The sequence below is a fragment of the Paralichthys olivaceus genome, chromosome 14 (assembly GCF_024713975.1).
Source record: "Paralichthys olivaceus isolate ysfri-2021 chromosome 14, ASM2471397v2, whole genome shotgun sequence".
Lineage (NCBI taxonomy): Eukaryota > Metazoa > Chordata > Actinopteri > Pleuronectiformes > Paralichthyidae > Paralichthys > Paralichthys olivaceus.
The window spans coordinates 2,142,181-2,162,348 of record NC_091106.1 but is presented as its reverse complement, the minus strand read 5'-3'; the positions used below and the strand labels follow the sequence as shown (position 1 = coordinate 2,162,348).

The 20,168-nt window shown below is 41.6% G+C and overlaps 1 protein-coding gene and 9 non-coding genes across 10 annotated transcripts; 1 reads left to right on the top strand and 9 right to left on the bottom strand.

The window, feature by feature from the left end:
• Positions 1 to 1,656: 1,656 nt before the first annotated feature.
• LOC138413694 (uncharacterized) lies at positions 1,657 to 6,255 on the top strand. The gene is made up of 7 exons (XM_069539099.1): positions 1,657 to 1,726; positions 2,026 to 2,094; positions 2,185 to 2,244; positions 2,337 to 3,441; positions 3,643 to 4,690; positions 4,788 to 4,923; positions 5,092 to 6,255. Exons 1-7 carry the CDS (start codon positions 1,657 to 1,659, stop codon positions 6,177 to 6,179), a joined length of 3,576 nt encoding a protein of 1,191 aa, XP_069395200.1. The 3' UTR covers positions 6,180 to 6,255.
• Positions 6,256 to 8,062: 1,807 nt separating this feature from the next.
• On the bottom strand, positions 8,063 to 8,134 carry trnae-uuc (transfer RNA glutamic acid (anticodon UUC)). The gene has a single exon. It is a non-coding gene; the product is annotated as a tRNA-Glu (tRNA).
• A 1,315-nt stretch (positions 8,135 to 9,449) lies between these two features.
• On the bottom strand, positions 9,450 to 9,521 carry trnae-uuc (transfer RNA glutamic acid (anticodon UUC)). Its single transcript has one exon. It is a non-coding gene; the product is annotated as a tRNA-Glu (tRNA).
• A 1,315-nt stretch (positions 9,522 to 10,836) lies between these two features.
• On the bottom strand, positions 10,837 to 10,908 carry trnae-uuc (transfer RNA glutamic acid (anticodon UUC)). Its single transcript has one exon. It is a non-coding gene; the product is annotated as a tRNA-Glu (tRNA).
• A 1,314-nt stretch (positions 10,909 to 12,222) lies between these two features.
• trnae-uuc (transfer RNA glutamic acid (anticodon UUC)) lies at positions 12,223 to 12,294 on the bottom strand. The gene has a single exon. It is a non-coding gene; the product is annotated as a tRNA-Glu (tRNA).
• A 1,341-nt stretch (positions 12,295 to 13,635) lies between these two features.
• trnae-uuc (transfer RNA glutamic acid (anticodon UUC)) lies at positions 13,636 to 13,707 on the bottom strand. The gene has a single exon. It is a non-coding gene; the product is annotated as a tRNA-Glu (tRNA).
• Positions 13,708 to 15,021: 1,314 nt separating this feature from the next.
• trnae-uuc (transfer RNA glutamic acid (anticodon UUC)) lies at positions 15,022 to 15,093 on the bottom strand. The gene has a single exon. It is a non-coding gene; the product is annotated as a tRNA-Glu (tRNA).
• Positions 15,094 to 16,407: 1,314 nt separating this feature from the next.
• trnae-uuc (transfer RNA glutamic acid (anticodon UUC)) lies at positions 16,408 to 16,479 on the bottom strand. Its single transcript has one exon. It is a non-coding gene; the product is annotated as a tRNA-Glu (tRNA).
• Positions 16,480 to 17,794: 1,315 nt separating this feature from the next.
• On the bottom strand, positions 17,795 to 17,866 carry trnae-uuc (transfer RNA glutamic acid (anticodon UUC)). Its single transcript has one exon. It is a non-coding gene; the product is annotated as a tRNA-Glu (tRNA).
• A 1,315-nt stretch (positions 17,867 to 19,181) lies between these two features.
• trnae-uuc (transfer RNA glutamic acid (anticodon UUC)) lies at positions 19,182 to 19,253 on the bottom strand. Its single transcript has one exon. It is a non-coding gene; the product is annotated as a tRNA-Glu (tRNA).
• Positions 19,254 to 20,168: the final 915 nt, after the last annotated feature.

Below are 20,168 nucleotides of genomic sequence, written 5' to 3'. Positions count from 1 at the left end.
GCCTTTTTAGTCTCTCACTGACACTTATCCAGAACCTTTCACTCTTTTCTCTAGATTCACAACTTTTCTTACTGTGTTTTACTGAAGCTGTTAAATGTTTATACCATCATTGTGTGAATTCTTTGCATGAAAGATTTAGGTGGAAATATTTCTGTTTCTTTTGGCAGTGATAGAATATAAGTTATTAAACTGTAATGACTTATATTGCTGATAGATGGATGGATGTTTACCCAAGTATAAGAATCATTATTTAAAATACCTCAGAATGTATCCTTTGAATTTACATCAGGAGTCTCCTCTCTCGATGCCGGCTACATTTTACACGCACATGTTTTTACAGTAGCCCAAAATGAAAAAAAAAAATCATATTTTGAGTTTTTTAAAGCAAACATAGGTTCTTCTACATGTTTAGAAGGCGAGGCTGAGGTGATTCGTATCCAGCTGCACTTGGAGAATGACGTCGGCTACACCATCTTCCTGATGAAAAAGGTTCAAGAGGAGGAGAGAGAGGGGACCTTCAATCCCCAGGGACATGCCAAGGAGAGCCTCCTGTCATTTCTGGACTATGCAAGTAGCTTCCAGGACATCATGGACCTGCGGGCGTACCTGTCCTCCAGGAAGCCTTCCTCACCAGTGGCATCTGAGGGGGACAACATCGTGGGCTTTGGAGCCAGGGCCAGAGACACTTGGAGGAAGATCTGGGAGACAAGAGCTGACGGCTATGCTGCATTTATCCTGGGTGTAAAGTGCGTCAAGAACAGTAAAATGTACAACTTGCAGCAGTAGCTTCTGAGCCAACAAAGGGCTGAGACCTGTCCACCCCCTGCAGAAGTCCCCACAACATTAGCCTCCACCTCGCTGGCATCTACCACACTTGGTGAATATGCACACTAGAAATGGAAATATAGTTTTTATGTCTGCATTAAATGTTCCTAACAATTGATTAATGTGACCGTTCAATCTCCTAGTGATGGAAGAGGACGTTGAGCTGGAGAGAGAAATGCGACATCTATCGCCATCTAAATATAACATTGAACCAAGTAGGTGGATCGAGTGTATTAAACAGTTTGACAATTTAAAATGACTTCCATCAAAAGTTTATTTATTGATGATAACAGTCTCACATCCTTTGTGCTTTCAGGGCCTTCAGCAGTACTTCCCAAAGTCACAGATGAATCTCAAACAACAGGTTTTTCTCCCCCTGAGTGGAATAAAAGTGCTGTGTTGTCCGCAGACTTGACCATCCATGAATTTCCCATTGGTCAACGCGTGTGTTGTTTCGGCCATGTTCTGGCCTGTTCTGATGTGTGCCTTTTTATCTCGTTCGTTGTTCTGGCCATATTCCGGCCTGTTCTGATGCCTGTGTTCTCCCATGAATTTAAGGAAAACATGTGTCAGCAACGGTGGTAAGTGTTTTTTGATTTCTGCATGCTTTTTTTTGACTGTTATTCAAGCATTTGGCATGTATGAAACAGTAGATTTGATATTCAATCTTAGATATAGCTTGGCATGCAACATCTTTGAAAAACAGATGGTTTGTTTTCTATTATATTGTATTGTAGCTCAATGTTGTAATGCCGCTCCCGCCGTGCATGTAAAGACAGATTGACGGTGTCAGAAAAATGACGCAAAGGTTTCTTTACAGCTCCAAGAGCTATGGCAACAACTGCCACTGTGTCCAGATGTGGCGAGACAGTTGAACCCACCCGGATTGCTTCAGAAAAAGGTGATGTTATTCATTTACCTCTTACTTAAAAGTACCCTGAATGTGTACAAATTGTGAGATTGTTTTATTTTATTTTTTTTCTTCATTTGATTCCATCGCCACAGCCAAAACCACCTTGCCAGTCCCTCCTCAGCTCCTTGCTATTGCTGCTCAACTTGGAATAGAACAAACACCTAATGTGCAGAGCCAAAGTAAGAAACAAATTAACATTGTCAGACCTAGTATTAATAGTGTCCTGTAATGTTATCTAATAATGACATCGGGTAACTGTTAAATTGAATTATCTTTTGATTTCAAAGCACATGGACAGCTTGTGCCGCAGGGATCTGTAGAGCTCGAGAATAAAGCAGATCCATCTCTGTCGGAAGGTAAATATTCAATTAATATTATGAAAGAGAAGAGCTCAATCGTGTGTTCATTTTTTTTATGTGTTCATTTTTTTGTATTCCTTGTCCTAGATGCGTCATCGCAGAATGTGGATCCTGTGGAGGCACAAGGGGACACCGTCCTTGATGAAGGTAGGATTTTGTTGTCACATTATTTGCATTACATTTAAAATTTGCTCTCCGTCTGTGTTTTTACTGTAGTTTTTTGTGCTTGTGTTTTTTAGCACCTCTGCAAACTCCTGCGCCCCAGCCCAGGCAGCCATCAGCCTCTGTCCCAGGCTACGATCAGGATGTTGCGCGGTGGAACTGCTCCCACCAGCAGAAAGTATGGATGAAGTGTGAGATGGAGGCGTTAGGTCTATGGTCAGGATCGCGTCCAGTACGTCACCTGATGAACATGCTGTCCCTGTGGCGTTATCCACCTCAGCCTGAGCTCATAGACACCATCTCTGAACTGCCCTCACCACATTACTTCCATCTTCATCCATTTTTCATTTGGAAGCCAGAGCATGCAATCATGGACAGGGTGAGGAACAACTACAACTTGCCTTGCCTTCATGGTTGTACTAAACCACTGGTAGTTTCTAGTGGCATTGGAAGGCCAAGGGTCATAGTAGGCATCACTGGCCAGTACTACATTTTAGCTTCACGACTCACTTGTAAGGTTTGTAAGAAGTACTGGCACGCGGATAAGCCCCAATGGCTGGAGATGTTACCACAGCGCATCAGCAGCATTGTGCCAGCATTCCTGACATTTAAAAAAGCCATCTGTAAATCTTTCATGGATGAGCTCAGACGCAGTGGCAGATCAGCGTACGATATGAGCAAGCAGCTGACAGAGGTGCTTCACCTTAAATATGAAAGAGCTCATTTGGCCTACCTCTCGAGTGTACAGAACATTAGGGATGGTGAGGCAGGGGTCTATGGTCAGAAAACCATCACTGGGCTTCTTAGACAGGTGGACACTCCTGCTCAGTTTGGAGATTATGCGGATGGCGATGGCTGGTGTGGTGTGTCCATTTCCTCACACTATCTGGTCGACTGCCTGGTTCAGGAGTATAGGAGACAGGGACACCTTCTCACCCTTCTGCTGCAAGGGACTTTTGGAAGGGCTTTAAGGGCAGATCACACCCGCAAGGTCGCAAGGAAGGTGGTGTTGTCATCAGGCACCATGTCCTCCTATTCCATCATGAATGAGAACTGGATGATCCTGAGCTGGGGGATGCTGCAGTCTGAGTGTGACCAGTCCCTGAATCCATTGTATGAGGGTCTGGATCGACGCTACACTGCAGCAGGAGTGGAGAAGGCAAACTACCAGTGGGTGGACAGGTAAACAGGAGCGGTTCAGATAGTCAGCAAAATATTACATTTCTATATTTAAAGTATATTTCGGTGTTAGGATGATACAATTTTCAAATTTGCTCAAATTTCAAATTCAGGTTTAACTGTTTCGCTGACACATTTTTTTCCGCAAGCAAACATTCACAGTCATTCTTTTAAGTTGTATAACATTTCTTTTTAATGTGTCAGGGACTGCTGTGCACCATTCAAGATCCTGGACCCGCGTCTCCATGAACACCTCCTATGGGACAGCTGGAGGACCACGGCAGCAATAGAGGCAGAGGCAACATCTGGGAACCTGGCAAACAGCTGTGCATCAAGACACAAGTTTAACAAAGACATAACAATCAAGTTAGACGTGTTTCACTGCATGCGCCGTTTTTCCAGGGAGTGCGTGTCAGGTTCCTTCTGCCAGTTTCTCTCAGCTGCATTCTTTGTTGTGGATCAGAGGGACATGGAAAAGTTGAAGGAGGCATACACGGCATGTGGAATCTCTCCTGATAATCCCACCAAGCAGCATGTGAGAGAGCACTGCAGGACGAAGGTGCCACAGCCGAGAGAACTGCTGCGGAGAGTAGAAGATGTTCTGCATCATTTCCACTTGATGAAAGATGTCAACGATGTGCTTCTCTTTAAGCCCTCCATGTTAAAGGCATGGAAGATTCAGCGTGTCCACATATTGAGAGGCTGTGTGAGCGACCCTGAGGTGGAGGATGGAATCCTCTACAGGTACGGTGGAAGTTTGCAGCTCAACTATAACAAAAGCAAAAAAGCTGCCGTACCTGTTTGGATCCCTGTGAGAGGCACTTCTCAGCAGGAGGGCTTCCACGCACACCAAGCCTGGTGGGTCACGGGAACTCGGGTTTCGAATGAACTTTTCCAGGCTCAGGCCATGACCGGGGTGGTGCGCTGGAACTTCCAGAGGCTTGTGGACCTAAAACAGCCGGGTGTACAACTTCCAGCTGCGTTCGACCCACTGCTCATTGCACAGCTGAACTTAGCCTCTGTGAGTGTCACAGGAAGGGCAAAATATCCCACGCTACTGTTCTCAAGCGAGGACACTGGGGAGAGGTTTGGACTGGAGTATGTGGAGCCTGGCTGCCGCCCTGTTGCCTTGGACTCGGACATGGACAAAGAGCAGCACATCAGCTCAATTCCTGTTGCCATGGAGATGCAGCCACCCATCCAGCTTGAGATGGACCACAGTCCTGCTGCTGACATTGGCACAGACCCTCAGGTAATCCAGATTGGTCACTAATAGTGAATCATGAACTGACTCACTGACTGACTCACTGACTCATAAACCATTATGCTTAATACTGTATGTATTTCAGGAACTCAGTGGCAGTGCTCAGGACCCCCAGATTGGAGCAGTGCCAATTCTGTCCTCACAGCTGTGCACGGAAGCAGGTGTCCAGACCATGGAACAGACGGGTGTTAAAGCAGAAAGTCAATCTTCGATGGATACAGGTAATTCAAATTACTCATCTGCGATGCCTCATATCCCACTTTGTTTCACAGATTTCATTTAATGATGCAGTTGCATAACAATTTTATTCAATTAAAGTTTTTCACAGTATGAATCCCCTGAATTGTAGCAAAAGAGCAACACTTTCAACGTATTCTTTATTTTTAGAGACCTGCCAGGGGTTACGCCTTTACCCGTATCCTCCTCTCCAAGGGCCAAACGCACTGGACCTGTTAAAACAGGTGGCCTCATCCAGGTTCTTGACCATAGTCGATGGACAGAACCCATGAGGACCGCCATTGATGAACTGCTGATAAAGCACCATGGAGCTAAAGACATTCTGAGGCGAGTGGATGTGGACTATGCTGCCATGGTGCAGAGGGCGTGCAGGGACCCCAACAGCCTCCTCCATCCCACCACGTGGCAACATATATCAAGATATGTGAAACATGTTGCCAAATTAAAAAACACCAGCTCCTGTCTCAACACCAGCTCAGAGAGGGCATCAGAAACAAGGAAGTTGTGGCACAGTTTGACTACAGGCAGCCAGACAGTCAGTGTGCCCGTCGCAATTTTCCCCCCTGCCCCTATCAACCCTCCCCCCGTTGGTCTCACTCAGGATGACACACTTACCAGGGCTGCAGTGGCAAGGATTGTGGCAGTGGTTCTACAGCAGCAGCAGCAGCAACAACAACAACAACAACAACAACAACAACAGCAGCAGTCGCAGAGACAGAGGAAATTGACCAGGAACTGCTTAGCCTGTGGCCAGCCAAAGTCCCGCTTCCTTGGCGATGGCTCTTCTGTTCATTTTTACGATCAATCGCCATCTGCTAATTATTTTTACTGCTCCACAAGAGTCTTCAAGATGTATGCCGAGGAAGGGCTCAAAGAATCCCGAATGTCATTCCAAGACTTTGCTGCTTCTCCATATTTCCAGCGGGAACTTGATGCTGCCAAGAAGAGGGCTGCAGAGTGCAAAAGGGTCAGAGAGGAGAGGAAAAAAAGAAGCGCCACAGAGCCTCTGCCATCCGGTCGCCTGTGCAGGTTTTGTCACCAGCCTCTAAAGCAGGGCCCTAACAGCCCTCATGTCCACACCTGCTTCCCTGGAGTACAAGGGAAATATATCTACTGCCCCTCCAGAGTTTTCTCTTTCTTCAAGGCACAGGGCATGGTCAAGGAGATGACCTGGAGCGAGTTCCAAGCTTCCCAATGGTTTGAGGCTGAACGAAATAGATGGATGGTGCAAAAAAGATGACAATGACAGTTGTTTATGTTTATGTTTATTTTAATTGTCAATTCTGTATAAAGAATAAAAACTATAAAAGCCAGAACACATTTGACTTTGTGTTTTATTTCAATTTCATTCCAAACTGAGCAATTGATAACTGTTATGTTTAACATTACGCTGCCATTTATATATATTTAGTTTGTGTTTTATTTGTGTTATTATTTTTGTGAGCATGTTAGCCTTGCTTCAGAACTGTATTAAGTATTTAATGAATTAAACAAGTGTACCATAGAATGGAAATGAGCCCAACAAACAGATGAAATAGAATTAAATACCATTTTAATTGTATAAAGTTCAAAACATTTGATCAAATCAAGAAAACATAAACTATATTTGCTTCTAGTGGGAATCAAACCCACTCCCGTCTCACAAGGCTTCTGCAGCGCGTTCAGCGTTCAGAGAGAGGGGACACAGCATGCTGCAATCTGATTGGCTGTCAGTCCTCTACGGCTATACGCGACTGGCCTCCGCGTGAAAACCAGAAATCCTTACCGCTAGACCATATGGGACTTGTTTATGCTCCTGAGAAATGAAAGAACCAAGTAAGCAAACAAACACGTGTTGCACTGGCAAAATCTCTTTTTCCTTCACACATTTCATGAAGACAGACATGTTGCATCATTAATTGCTGAAAAATTCCCAGTTTGAGAGTTGGTCCTACCTATTCCCCTAACCTGAGCATTGACTGGACTGTTGAATACAGTAAGTGCTACTTGTTGGGGCAGTTTTAAGTGACAACAACAACTAAATGCATCAAAAGCCATTTCCCCTTGTGAATCCAGCTCGGATCACCTCAAATGGAGCCACTGATGATTCTCTTCTTCATAAGTGCTTCTCTTTGGGGTTGTCTTGGTTGGGATTAGTATGCGATGGAAATCTCAGAGTCATGTGTACAATCAAGGGAAATTTCAGCAAGTAAGAGATCCTTTTCAGCTTTATTCAGAAACACAGCCTTTTCATTTGATTCAGAAACACAGCCTTTTCATTTGATTCAGAAACACAACATTTTTACGGATATGCTTCTGTAGCTGCAACTGCAGGCTACTATTTGGCAATGAGATACATTCTCAAAAGTAAATGGATTCTAATTGCCTTCTCATCTACAAGCCTGCAACATTTAAGATGATGGTTACCTGTTCACGAAGGTGTGATCCTTTCCATAACGAACCATTAACAGGACCATTGGAACTTCATACAAAAAGAAGGTGGGGCGGGATGGGTGTGGCTACATTCAAGTTTAAGATGGGCAAAGCTGTAGAAGAAATCCCACTGCTGCTGGGACACAACACAGAAGATGCTGCAATGGATCATCTGGACCATGAGGAAAGTCTTACCTGAGGTAGAGTTCTTGTCCAAAAGGATTTTGCCAGGGACCCAGCTCCAACATTTGACTTCTATATTTAAGTAGCAAACTGTGATGGTAGATTTACTTGATAATAAATACCATATCTTGAAGCTACATGAAGCTGAAATCAAATTATCAAACTACTAAGATACTCCCTTATGATTCCTTTCTTGACAAATGTTTGTCTTTGTCTGTATCCCTGGTTGTAAGTATTCAGAAAACCAGGCCACTGCCAGACTTTATCATTTTCATTATTGGCTAAGTCAATTATTACTTTGTCACTAATATTACTCTAACATAAGCACAGACTTGACTTCTGAAAGCAGTAAGTGCTATTTGTTGGGGTAGTGCTGCTGATTATGCCATTCTTTTTCCTTCACACATTTCATGACATCAGACATGTAACATCATTTATTGCAGAAAAACTCTCTTCATTGGTCGTATTTTGACTGTTGTATGCAGTCACATACAGACATGACATTTGATCTGCTCAGAGGTATTTAAATTCCCATACCGGGAGTTGAACCCGGGCCTCCTGGGTGAAAACCAGAAATCCTTACCGCTAGACCATATGGGACTTGTTTATGCTCCTGAGAAATGAAAGAACCAAGTAAGCAAACAAACACGTGTTGCACTGGCAAAATCTCTTTTTCCTTCACACATTTCATGAAGACAGACATGTTGCATCATTAATTGCTGAAAAATTCCCAGTTTGAGAGTTGGTCCTACCTATTCCCCTAACCTGAGCATTGACTGGACTGTTGAATACAGTAAGTGCTACTTGTTGGGGCAGTTTTAAGTGACAACAACAACTAAATGCATCAAAAGCCATTTCCCCTTGTGAATCCAGCTCGGATCACCTCAAATGGAGCCACTGATGATTCTCTTCTTCATAAGTGCTTCTCTTTGGGGTTGTCTTGGTTGGGATTAGTATGCGATGGAAATCTCAGAGTCATGTGTACAATCAAGGGAAATTTCAGCAAGTAAGAGATCCTTTTCAGCTTTATTCAGAAACACAGCCTTTTCATTTGATTCAGAAACACAACATTTTTACGGATATGCTTCTGTAGCTGCAACTGCAGGCTACTATTTGGCAATGAGATACATTCTCAAAAGTAAATGGATTCTAATTGCCTTCTCATCTACAAGCCTGCAACATTTAAGATGATGGTTACCTGTTCACGAAGGTGTGATCCTTTCCATAACGAACCATTAACAGGACCATTGGAACTTCATACAAAAAGAAGGTGGGGCGGGATGGGTGTGGCTACATTCAAGTTTAAGATGGGCAAAGCTGTAGAAGAAATCCCACTGCTGCTGGGACACAACACAGAAGATGCTGCAATGGATCATCTGGACCATGAGGAAAGTCTTACCTGAGGTAGAGTTCTTGTCCAAAAGGATTTTGCCAGGGACCCAGCTCCAACATTTGACTTCTATATTTAAGTAGCAAACTGTGATGGTAGATTTACTTGATAATAAATACCATATCTTGAAGCTACATGAAGCTGAAATCAAATTATCAAACTACTAAGATACTCCCTTATGATTCCTTTCTTGACAAATGTTTGTCTTTGTCTGTATCCCTGGTTGTAAGTATTCAGAAAACCAGGCCACTGCCAGACTTTATCATTTTCATTATTGGCTAAGTCAATTATTACTTTGTCACTAATATTACTCTAACATAAGCACAGACTTGACTTCTGAAAGCAGTAAGTGCTATTTGTTGGGGTAGTGCTGCTGATTATGCCATTCTTTTTCCTTCACACATTTCATGACATCAGACATGTAACATCATTTATTGCAGAAAAACTCTCTTCATTGGTCGTATTTTGACTGTTGTATGCAGTCACATACAGACATGACATTTGATCTGCTCAGAGGTATTTAAATTCCCATACCGGGAGTTGAACCCGGGCCTCCTGGGTGAAAACCAGAAATCCTTACCGCTAGACCATATGGGACTTGTTTATGCTCCTGAGAAATGAAAGAACCAAGTAAGCAAACAAACACGTGTTGCACTGGCAAAATCTCTTTTTCCTTCACACATTTCATGAAGACAGACATGTTGCATCATTAATTGCTGAAAAATTCCCAGTTTGAGAGTTGGTCCTACCTATTCCCCTAACCTGAGCATTGACTGGACTGTTGAATACAGTAAGTGCTACTTGTTGGGGCAGTTTTAAGTGACAACAACAACTAAATGCATCAAAAGCCATTTCCCCTTGTGAATCCAGCTCGGATCACCTCAAATGGAGCCACTGATGATTCTCTTCTTCATAAGTGCTTCTCTTTGGGGTTGTCTTGGTTGGGATTAGTATGCGATGGAAATCTCAGAGTCATGTGTACAATCAAGGGAAATTTCAGCAAGTAAGAGATCCTTTTCAGCTTTATTCAGAAACACAGGCTTTTCATTTGATTCAGAAACACAACATTTTTACGGATTTGCTTCTGTAGCTGCAACTGCAGGCTACTATTTGGCAATGAGATACATTCTCAAAAGTAAATGGATTCTAATTGCCTTCTCATCTACAAGCCTGCTACATTTAAGATGATGGTTGCCTGTTCACGAAGGTGTGTTCCTTTCCATAACGAACCATTAAAGGGACCATTGGAACTTCATACAAAAAGAAGGTGGGGCGGGATGGGTGTGGCTACATTCAAGTTTAAGATGGGCAAAGCTGTAGAAGAAATCCCACTGCTGCTGGGACACAACACAGAAGATGCTGCAATGGATCATCTGGACCATGAGGAAAGTCTTACCTGAGGTAGAGTTCTTGTCCAAAAGGATTTTGCCAGGGACCCAGCTCCAACATTTGACTTCTATATTTAAGTAGCAAACTGTGATGGTAGATTTACTTGATAATAAATACCATATCTTGAAGCTACATGAAGCTGAAATCAAATTCAAATAATCTAAGATACTCCCTTATGATTCCTTTCTTGACAAATGTTTGTCTTTGTCTGTATCCCTGGTTGTAAGTATTCAGAAAACCAGGCCACTGCCAGACTTTATCATTTTCATTATTGGCTAAGTCAATTATTACTTTGTCACTAATATTACTCTAACATAAGCACAGACTTGACTTCTGAAAGCAGTAAGTGCTATTTGTTGGGGTAGTGCTGCTGATTATGCCATTCTTTTTCCTTCACACATTTCATGACATCAGACATGTAACATCATTTATTGCAGAAAAACTCTCTTCATTGGTTGTTTTTTTGACTGTTGTATGCAGTCACATACAGACATGACATTTGATCTGCTCAGAGGTATTTAAATTCCCATACCGGGAGTTGAACCCGGGCCTCCTGGGTGAAAACCAGAAATCCTTACCGCTAGACCATATGGGACTTGTTTATGCTCCTGAGAAATGAAAGAACCAATTAAGCAAACAAACACGTGTTGCACTGGCAAAATCTCTTTTTCCTTCACACATTTCATGAAGACAGACATGTTGCATCATTAATTGCTGAAAAATTCCCAGTTTGAGAGTTGGTCCTACCTATTCCCCTAACCTGAGCATTGACTGGACTGTTGAATACAGTAAGTGCTACTTGTTGGGGCAGTTTTAAGTGACAACAACAACTAAATGCATCAAAAGCCATTTCCCCTTGTGAATCCAGCTCGGATCACCTCAAATGGAGCCACTGATGATTCTCTTCTTCATAAGTGCTTCTCTTTGGGGTTGTCTTGGTTGGGATTAGTATGCGATGGAAATCTCAGAGTCATGTGTACAATCAAGGGAAATTTCAGCAAGTAAGAGATCCTTTTCAGCTTTATTCAGAAACACAGGCTTTTCATTTGATTCAGAAACACAACATTTTTATGGATTTGCTTCTGTAGCTGCAACTGCAGGCTACTATTTGGCAATGAGATACATTCTCAAAAGTAAATGGATTCTAATTGCCTTCTCATCTACAAGCCTGCTACATTTAAGATGATGGTTGCCTGTTCACGAAGGTGTGATCCTTTCCATAACGAACCATTAAAGGGACCATTGGAACTTCATACAAAAAGAAGGTGGGGCGGGATGGGTGTGGCTACATTCAAGTTTAAGATGGGCAAAGCTGTAGAAGAAATCCCACTGCTGCTGGGACACAACACAGAAGATGCTGCAATGGATCATCTGGACCATGAGGAAAGTCTTACCTGAGGTAGAGTTCTTGTCCAAAAGGATTTTGCCAGGGACCCAGCTCCAACATTTGACTTCTATATTTAAGTAGCAAACTGTGATGGTAGATTTACTTGATAATAAATACCATATCTTGAAGCTACATGAAGCTGAAATCAAATTCAAATAATCTAAGATACTCCCTTATGATTCCTTTCTTGACAAATGTTTGTCTTTGTCTGTATCCCTGGTTGTAAGTATTCAGAAAACCAGGCCACTGCCAGACTTTATCATTTTCATTATTGGCTAAGTCAATTATTACTTTGTCACTAATATTACTCTAACATAAGCACAGACTTGACTTCTGAAAGCAGTAAGTGCTATTTGTTGGGGTAGTGCTGCTGATTATGCCATTCTTTTTCCTTCACACATTTCATGACGTCAGACATGTAACATCATTTATTGCAGAAAAACTCTCTTCATCGGTCGTATTTTGACTGTTGTATGCAGTCACATACAGACATGACATTTGATCTGCTCAGAGGTATTTAAATTCCCATACCGGGAGTTGAACCTGGGCCTCCTGGGTGAAAACCAGAAATCCTTACCGCTAGACCATATGGGACTTGTTTATGCTCCTGAGAAATGAAAGAACCAAGTAAGCAAACAAACACGTGTTGCACTGGCAAAATCTCTTTTTCCTTCACACATTTCATGAAGACAGACATGTTGCATCATTAATTGCTGAAAAATTCCCAGTTTGAGAGTTGGTCCTACCTATTCCCCTAACCTGAGCATTGACTGGACTGTTGAATACAGTAAGTGCTACTTGTTGGGGCAGTTTTAAGTGACAACAACAACTAAATGCATCAAAAGCCATTTCCCCTTGTGAATCCAGCTCGGATCACCTCAAATGGAGCCACTGATGATTCTCTTCTTCATAAGTGCTTCTCTTTGGGGTTGTCTTGGTTGGGATTAGTATGCGATGGAAATCTCAGAGTCATGTGTACAATCAAGGGAAATTTCAGCAAGTAAGAGATCCTTTTCAGCTTTATTCAGAAACACAGCCTTTTCATTTGATTCAGAAACACAGCCTTTTCATTTGATTCAGAAACACAACATTTTTACGGATATGCTTCTGTAGCTGCAACTGCAGGCTACTATTTGGCAATGAGATACATTCTCAAAAGTAAATGGATTCTAATTGCCTTCTCATCTACAAGCCTGCAACATTTAAGATGATGGTTACCTGTTCACGAAGGTGTGATCCTTTCCATAACGAACCATTAACAGGACCATTGGAACTTCATACAAAAAGAAGGTGGGGCGGGATGGGTGTGGCTACATTCAAGTTTAAGATGGGCAAAGCTGTAGAAGAAATCCCACTGCTGCTGGGACACAACACAGAAGATGCTGCAATGGATCATCTGGACCATGAGGAAAGTCTTACCTGAGGTAGAGTTCTTGTCCAAAAGGATTTTGCCAGGGACCCAGCTCCAACATTTGACTTCTATATTTAAGTAGCAAACTGTGATGGTAGATTTACTTGATAATAAATACCATATCTTGAAGCTACATGAAGCTGAAATCAAATTATCAAACTACTAAGATACTCCCTTATGATTCCTTTCTTGACAAATGTTTGTCTTTGTCTGTATCCCTGGTTGTAAGTATTCAGAAAACCAGGCCACTGCCAGACTTTATCATTTTCATTATTGGCTAAGTCAATTATTACTTTGTCACTAATATTACTCTAACATAAGCACAGACTTGACTTCTGAAAGCAGTAAGTGCTATTTGTTGGGGTAGTGCTGCTGATTATGCCATTCTTTTTCCTTCACACATTTCATGACATCAGACATGTAACATCATTTATTGCAGAAAAACTCTCTTCATTGGTCGTATTTTGACTGTTGTATGCAGTCACATACAGACATGACATTTGATCTGCTCAGAGGTATTTAAATTCCCATACCGGGAGTTGAACCCGGGCCTCCTGGGTGAAAACCAGAAATCCTTACCGCTAGACCATATGGGACTTGTTTATGCTCCTGAGAAATGAAAGAACCAAGTAAGCAAACAAACACGTGTTGCACTGGCAAAATCTCTTTTTCCTTCACACATTTCATGAAGACAGACATGTTGCATCATTAATTGCTGAAAAATTCCCAGTTTGAGAGTTGGTCCTACCTATTCCCCTAACCTGAGCATTGACTGGACTGTTGAATACAGTAAGTGCTACTTGTTGGGGCAGTTTTAAGTGACAACAACAACTAAATGCATCAAAAGCCATTTCCCCTTGTGAATCCAGCTCGGATCACCTCAAATGGAGCCACTGATGATTCTCTTCTTCATAAGTGCTTCTCTTTGGGGTTGTCTTGGTTGGGATTAGTATGCGATGGAAATCTCAGAGTCATGTGTACAATCAAGGGAAATTTCAGCAAGTAAGAGATCCTTTTCAGCTTTATTCAGAAACACAGCCTTTTCATTTGATTCAGAAACACAACATTTTTACGGATATGCTTCTGTAGCTGCAACTGCAGGCTACTATTTGGCAATGAGATACATTCTCAAAAGTAAATGGATTCTAATTGCCTTCTCATCTACAAGCCTGCAACATTTAAGATGATGGTTACCTGTTCACGAAGGTGTGATCCTTTCCATAACGAACCATTAACAGGACCATTGGAACTTCATACAAAAAGAAGGTGGGGCGGGATGGGTGTGGCTACATTCAAGTTTAAGATGGGCAAAGCTGTAGAAGAAATCCCACTGCTGCTGGGACACAACACAGAAGATGCTGCAATGGATCATCTGGACCATGAGGAAAGTCTTACCTGAGGTAGAGTTCTTGTCCAAAAGGATTTTGCCAGGGACCCAGCTCCAACATTTGACTTCTATATTTAAGTAGCAAACTGTGATGGTAGATTTACTTGATAATAAATACCATATCTTGAAGCTACATGAAGCTGAAATCAAATTCAAATAATCTAAGATACTCCCTTATGATTCCTTTCTTGACAAATGTTTATCTTTGACTGTATCCCTGGTTGTAAGTATTCAGAAAACCAGGCCACTGCCAGACTTTATCATTTTCATTATTGGCTAAGTCAATTATTACTTTGTCACTAATATTACTCTAACATAAGCACAGACTTGACTTCTGAAAGCAGTAAGTGCTATTTGTTGGGGTAGTGCTGCTGATTATGCCATTCTTTTTCCTTCACACATTTCATGACATCAGACATGTAACATCATTTATTGCAGAAAAACTCTCTTCATTGGTTGTATTTTGACTGTTGTATGCAGTCACATACAGACATGACATTTGATCTGCTCAGAAGTATTTAAATTCCCATACCGGGAGTTGAACCCGGGCCTCCTGGGTGAAAACCAGAAATCCTTACCGCTAGACCATATGGGACTTGTTTATGCTCCTGAGAAATGAAAGAACCAATTAAGCAAACAAACACGTGTTGCACTGGCAAAATCTCTTTTTCCTTCACACATTTCATGAAGACAGACATGTTGCATCATTAATTGCTGAAAAATTCCCAGTTTGAGAGTTGGTCCTACCTATTCCCCTAACCTGAGCATTGACTGGACTGTTGAATACAGTAAGTGCTACTTGTTGGGGCAGTTTTAAGTGACAACAACAACTAAATGCATCAAAAGCCATTTCCCCTTGTGAATCCAGCTCGGATCACCTCAAATGGAGCCACTGATGATTCTCTTCTTCATAAGTGCTTCTCTTTGGGGTTGTCTTGGTTGGGATTAGTATGCGATGGAAATCTCAGAGTCATGTGTACAATCAAGGGAAATTTCAGCAAGTAAGAGATCCTTTTCAGCTTTATTCAGAAACACAGGCTTTTCATTTGATTCAGAAACACAACATTTTTACGGATTTGCTTCTGTAGCTGCAACTGCAGGCTACTATTTGGCAATGAGATACATTCTCAAAAGTAAATGGATTCTAATTGCCTTCTCATCTACAAGCCTGCTACATTTAAGATGATGGTTGCCTGTTCACGAAGGTGTGATCCTTTCCATAACGAACCATTAAAGGGACCATTGGAACTTCATACAAAAAGAAGGTGGGGCGGGATGGGTGTGGCTACATTCAAGTTTAAGATGGGCAAAGCTGTAGAAGAAATCCCACTGCTGCTGGGACACAACACAGAAGATGCTGCAATGGATCATCTGGACCATGAGGAAAGTCTTACCTGAGGTAGAGTTCTTGTCCAAAAGGATTTTGCCAGGGACCCAGCTCCAACATTTGACTTCTATATTTAAGTAGCAAACTGTGATGGTAGATTTACTTGATAATAAATACCATATCTTGAAGCTACATGAAGCTGAAATCAAATTCAAATAATCTAAGATACTCCCTTATGATTCCTTTCTTGACAAATGTTTGTCTTTGTCTGTATCCCTGGTTGTAAGTATTCAGAAAACCAGGCCACTGCCAGACTTTATCATTTTCATTATTGGCTAAGTCAATTATTACTTTGTCACTAATATTACTCTAACATAAGCACAGACTTGACTTCTGAAAGCAGTAAGTGCTATTTGTTGGGGTAGTGCTGCTGATTATGCCATTCTTTTTCCTTCACACATTTCATGACGTCAGACATGTAACATCATTTATTGCAGAAAAACTCTCTTCATTGGTCGTATTTTGACTGTTGTATGCAGTCACATACAGACATGACATTTGATCTGCTCAGAGGTATTTAAATTCCCATACCGGGAGTTGAACCTGGGCCTCCTGGGTGAAAACCAGAAATCCTTACCGCTAGACCATATGGGACTTGTTTATGCTCCTGAGAAATGAAAGAACCAAGTAAGCAAACAAACACGTGTTGCACTGGCAAAATCTCTTTTTCCTTCGCACATTTCATGAAGACAGACATGTTGCATCATTAATTGCTGAAAAATTCCCAGTTTGAGAGTTGGTCCTACCTATTCCCCTAACCTGAGCATTGACTGGACTGTTGAATACAGTAAGTGCTACTTGTTGGGGCAGTTTTAAGTGACAACAACAACTAAATGCATCAAAAGCCATTTCCCCTTGTGAATCCAGCTCGGATCACCTCAAATGGAGCCACTGATGATTCTCTTCTTCATAAGTGCTTCTCTTTGGGGTTGTCTTGGTTGGGATTAGTATGCGATGGAAATCTCAGAGTCATGTGTACAATCAAGGGAAATTTCAGCAAGTAAGAGATCCTTTTCAGCTTTATTCAGAAACACAGCCTTTTCATTTGATTCAGAAACACAACATTTTTACGGATATGCTTCTGTAGCTGCAACTGCAGGCTACTATTTGGCAATGAGATACATTCTCAAAAGTAAATGGATTCTAATTGCCTTCTCATCTACAAGCCTGCAACATTTAAGATGATGGTTACCTGTTCACGAAGGTGTGATCCTTTCCATAACGAACCATTAACAGGACCATTGGAACTTCATACAAAAAGAAGGTGGGGCGGGATGGGTGTGGCTACATTCAAGTTTAAGATGGGCAAAGCTGTAGAAGAAATCCCACTGCTGCTGGGACACAACACAGAAGATGCTGCAATGGATCATCTGGACCATGAGGAAAGTCTTACCTGAGGTAGAGTTCTTGTCCAAAAGGATTTTGCCAGGGACCCAGCTCCAACATTTGACTTCTATATTTAAGTAGCAAACTGTGATGGTAGATTTACTTGATAATAAATACCATATCTTGAAGCTACATGAAGCTGAAATCAAATTATCAAACTACTAAGATACTCCCTTATGATTCCTTTCTTGACAAATGTTTGTCTTTGTCTGTATCCCTGGTTGTAAGTATTCAGAAAACCAGGCCACTGCCAGACTTTATCATTTTCATTATTGGCTAAGTCAATTATTACTTTGTCACTAATATTACTCTAACATAAGCACAGACTTGACTTCTGAAAGCAGTAAGTGCTATTTGTTGGGGTAGTGCTGCTGATTATGCCATTCTTTTTCCTTCACACATTTCATGACATCAGACATGTAACATCATTTATTGCAGAAAAACTCTCTTCATTGGTCGTATTTTGACTGTTGTATGCAGTCACATACAGACATGACATTTGATCTGCTCAGAGGTATTTAAATTCCCATACCGGGAGTTGAACCCGGGCCTCCTGGGTGAAAACCAGAAATCCTTACCGCTAGACCATATGGGACTTGTTTATGCTCCTGAGAAATGAAAGAACCAAGTAAGCAAACAAACACGTGTTGCACTGGCAAAATCTCTTTTTCCTTCACACATTTCATGAAGACAGACATGTTGCATCATTAATTGCTGAAAAATTCCCAGTTTGAGAGTTGGTCCTACCTATTCCCCTAACCTGAGCATTGACTGGACTGTTGAATACAGTAAGTGCTACTTGTTGGGGCAGTTTTAAGTGACAACAACAACTAAATGCATCAAAAGCCATTTCCCCTTGTGAATCCAGCTCGGATCACCTCAAATGGAGCCACTGATGATTCTCTTCTTCATAAGTGCTTCTCTTTGGGGTTGTCTTGGTTGGGATTAGTATGCGATGGAAATCTCAGAGTCATGTGTACAATCAAGGGAAATATCAGCAAGTAAGAGATCCTTTTCAGCTTTATTCAGAAACACAGCCTTTTCATTTGATTCAGAAACACAACATTTTTACGGATATGCTTCTGTAGCTGCAACTGCAGGCTACTATTTGGCAATGAGATACATTCTCAAAAGTAAATGGATTCTAATTGCCTTCTCATCTACAAGCCTGCAACATTTAAGATGATGGTTACCTGTTCACGAAGGTGTGATCCTTTCCATAACGAACCATTAACAGGACCATTGGAACTTCATACAAAAAGAAGGTGGGGCGGGATGGGTGTGGCTACATTCAAGTTTAAGATGGGCAAAGCTGTAGAAGAAATCCCACTGCTGCTGGGACACAACACAGAAGATGCTGCAATGGATCATCTGGACCATGAGGAAAGTCTTACCTGAGGTAGAGTTCTTGTCCAAAAGGATTTTGCCAGGGACCCAGCTCCAACATTTGACTTCTATATTTAAGTAGCAAACTGTGATGGTAGATTTACTTGATAATAAATACCATATCTTGAAGCTACATGAAGCTGAAATCAAATTATCAAACTACTAAGATACTCCCTTATGATTCCTTTCTTGACAAATGTTTGTCTTTGTCTGTATCCCTGGTTGTAAGTATTCAGAAAACCAGGCCACTGCCAGACTTTATCATTTTCATTATTGGCTAAGTCAATTATTACTTTGTCACTAATATTACTCTAACATAAGCACAGACTTGACTTCTGAAAGCAGTAAGTGCTATTTGTTGGGGTAGTGCTGCTGATTATGCCATTCTTTTTCCTTCACACATTTCATGACATCAGACATGTAACATCATTTATTGCAGAAAAACTCTCTTCATTGGTTGTATTTTGACTGTTGTATGCAGTCACATACAGACATGACATTTGATCTGCTCAGAAGTATTTAAATTCCCATACCGGGAGTTGAACCCGGGCCTCCTGGGTGAAAACCAGAAATCCTTACCGCTAGACCATATGGGACTTGTTTATGCTCCTGAGAAATGAAAGAACCAATTAAGCAAACAAACACGTGTTGCACTGGCAAAATCTCTTTTTCCTTCACACATTTCATGAAGACAGACATGTTGCATCATTAATTGCTGAAAAATTCCCAGTTTGAGAGTTGGTCCTACCTATTCCCCTAACCTGAGCATTGACTGGACTGTTGAATACAGTAAGTGCTACTTGTTGGGGCAGTTTTAAGTGACAACAACAACTAAATGCATCAAAAGCCATTTCCCCTTGTGAATCCAGCTCGGATCACCTCAAATGGAGCCACTGATGATTCTCTTCTTCATAAGTGCTTCTCTTTGGGGTTGTCTTGGTTGGGATTAGTATGCGATGGAAATCTCAGAGTCATGTGTACAATCAAGGGAAATTTCAGCAAGTAAGAGATCCTTTTCAGCTTTATTCAGAAACACAGGCTTTTCATTTGATTCAGAAACACAACATTTTTACGGATTTGCTTCTGTAGCTGCAACTGCAGGCTACTATTTGGCAATGAGATACATTCTCAAAAGTAAATGGATTCTAATTGCCTTCTCATCTACAAGCCTGCTACATTTAAGATGATGGTTGCCTGTTCACGAAGGTGTGATCCTTTCCATAACGAACCATTAAAGGGACCATTGGAACTTCATACAAAAAGAAGGTGGGGCGGGATGGGTGTGGCTACATTCAAGTTTAAGATGGGCAAAGCTGTAGAAGAAATCCCACTGCTGCTGGGACACAACACAGAAGATGCTGCAATGGATCATCTGGACCATGAGGAAAGTCTTACCTGAGGTAGAGTTCTTGTCCAAAAGGATTTTGCCAGGGACCCAGCTCCAACATTTGACTTCTATATTTAAGTAGCAAACTGTGATGGTAGATTTACTTGATAATAAATACCATATC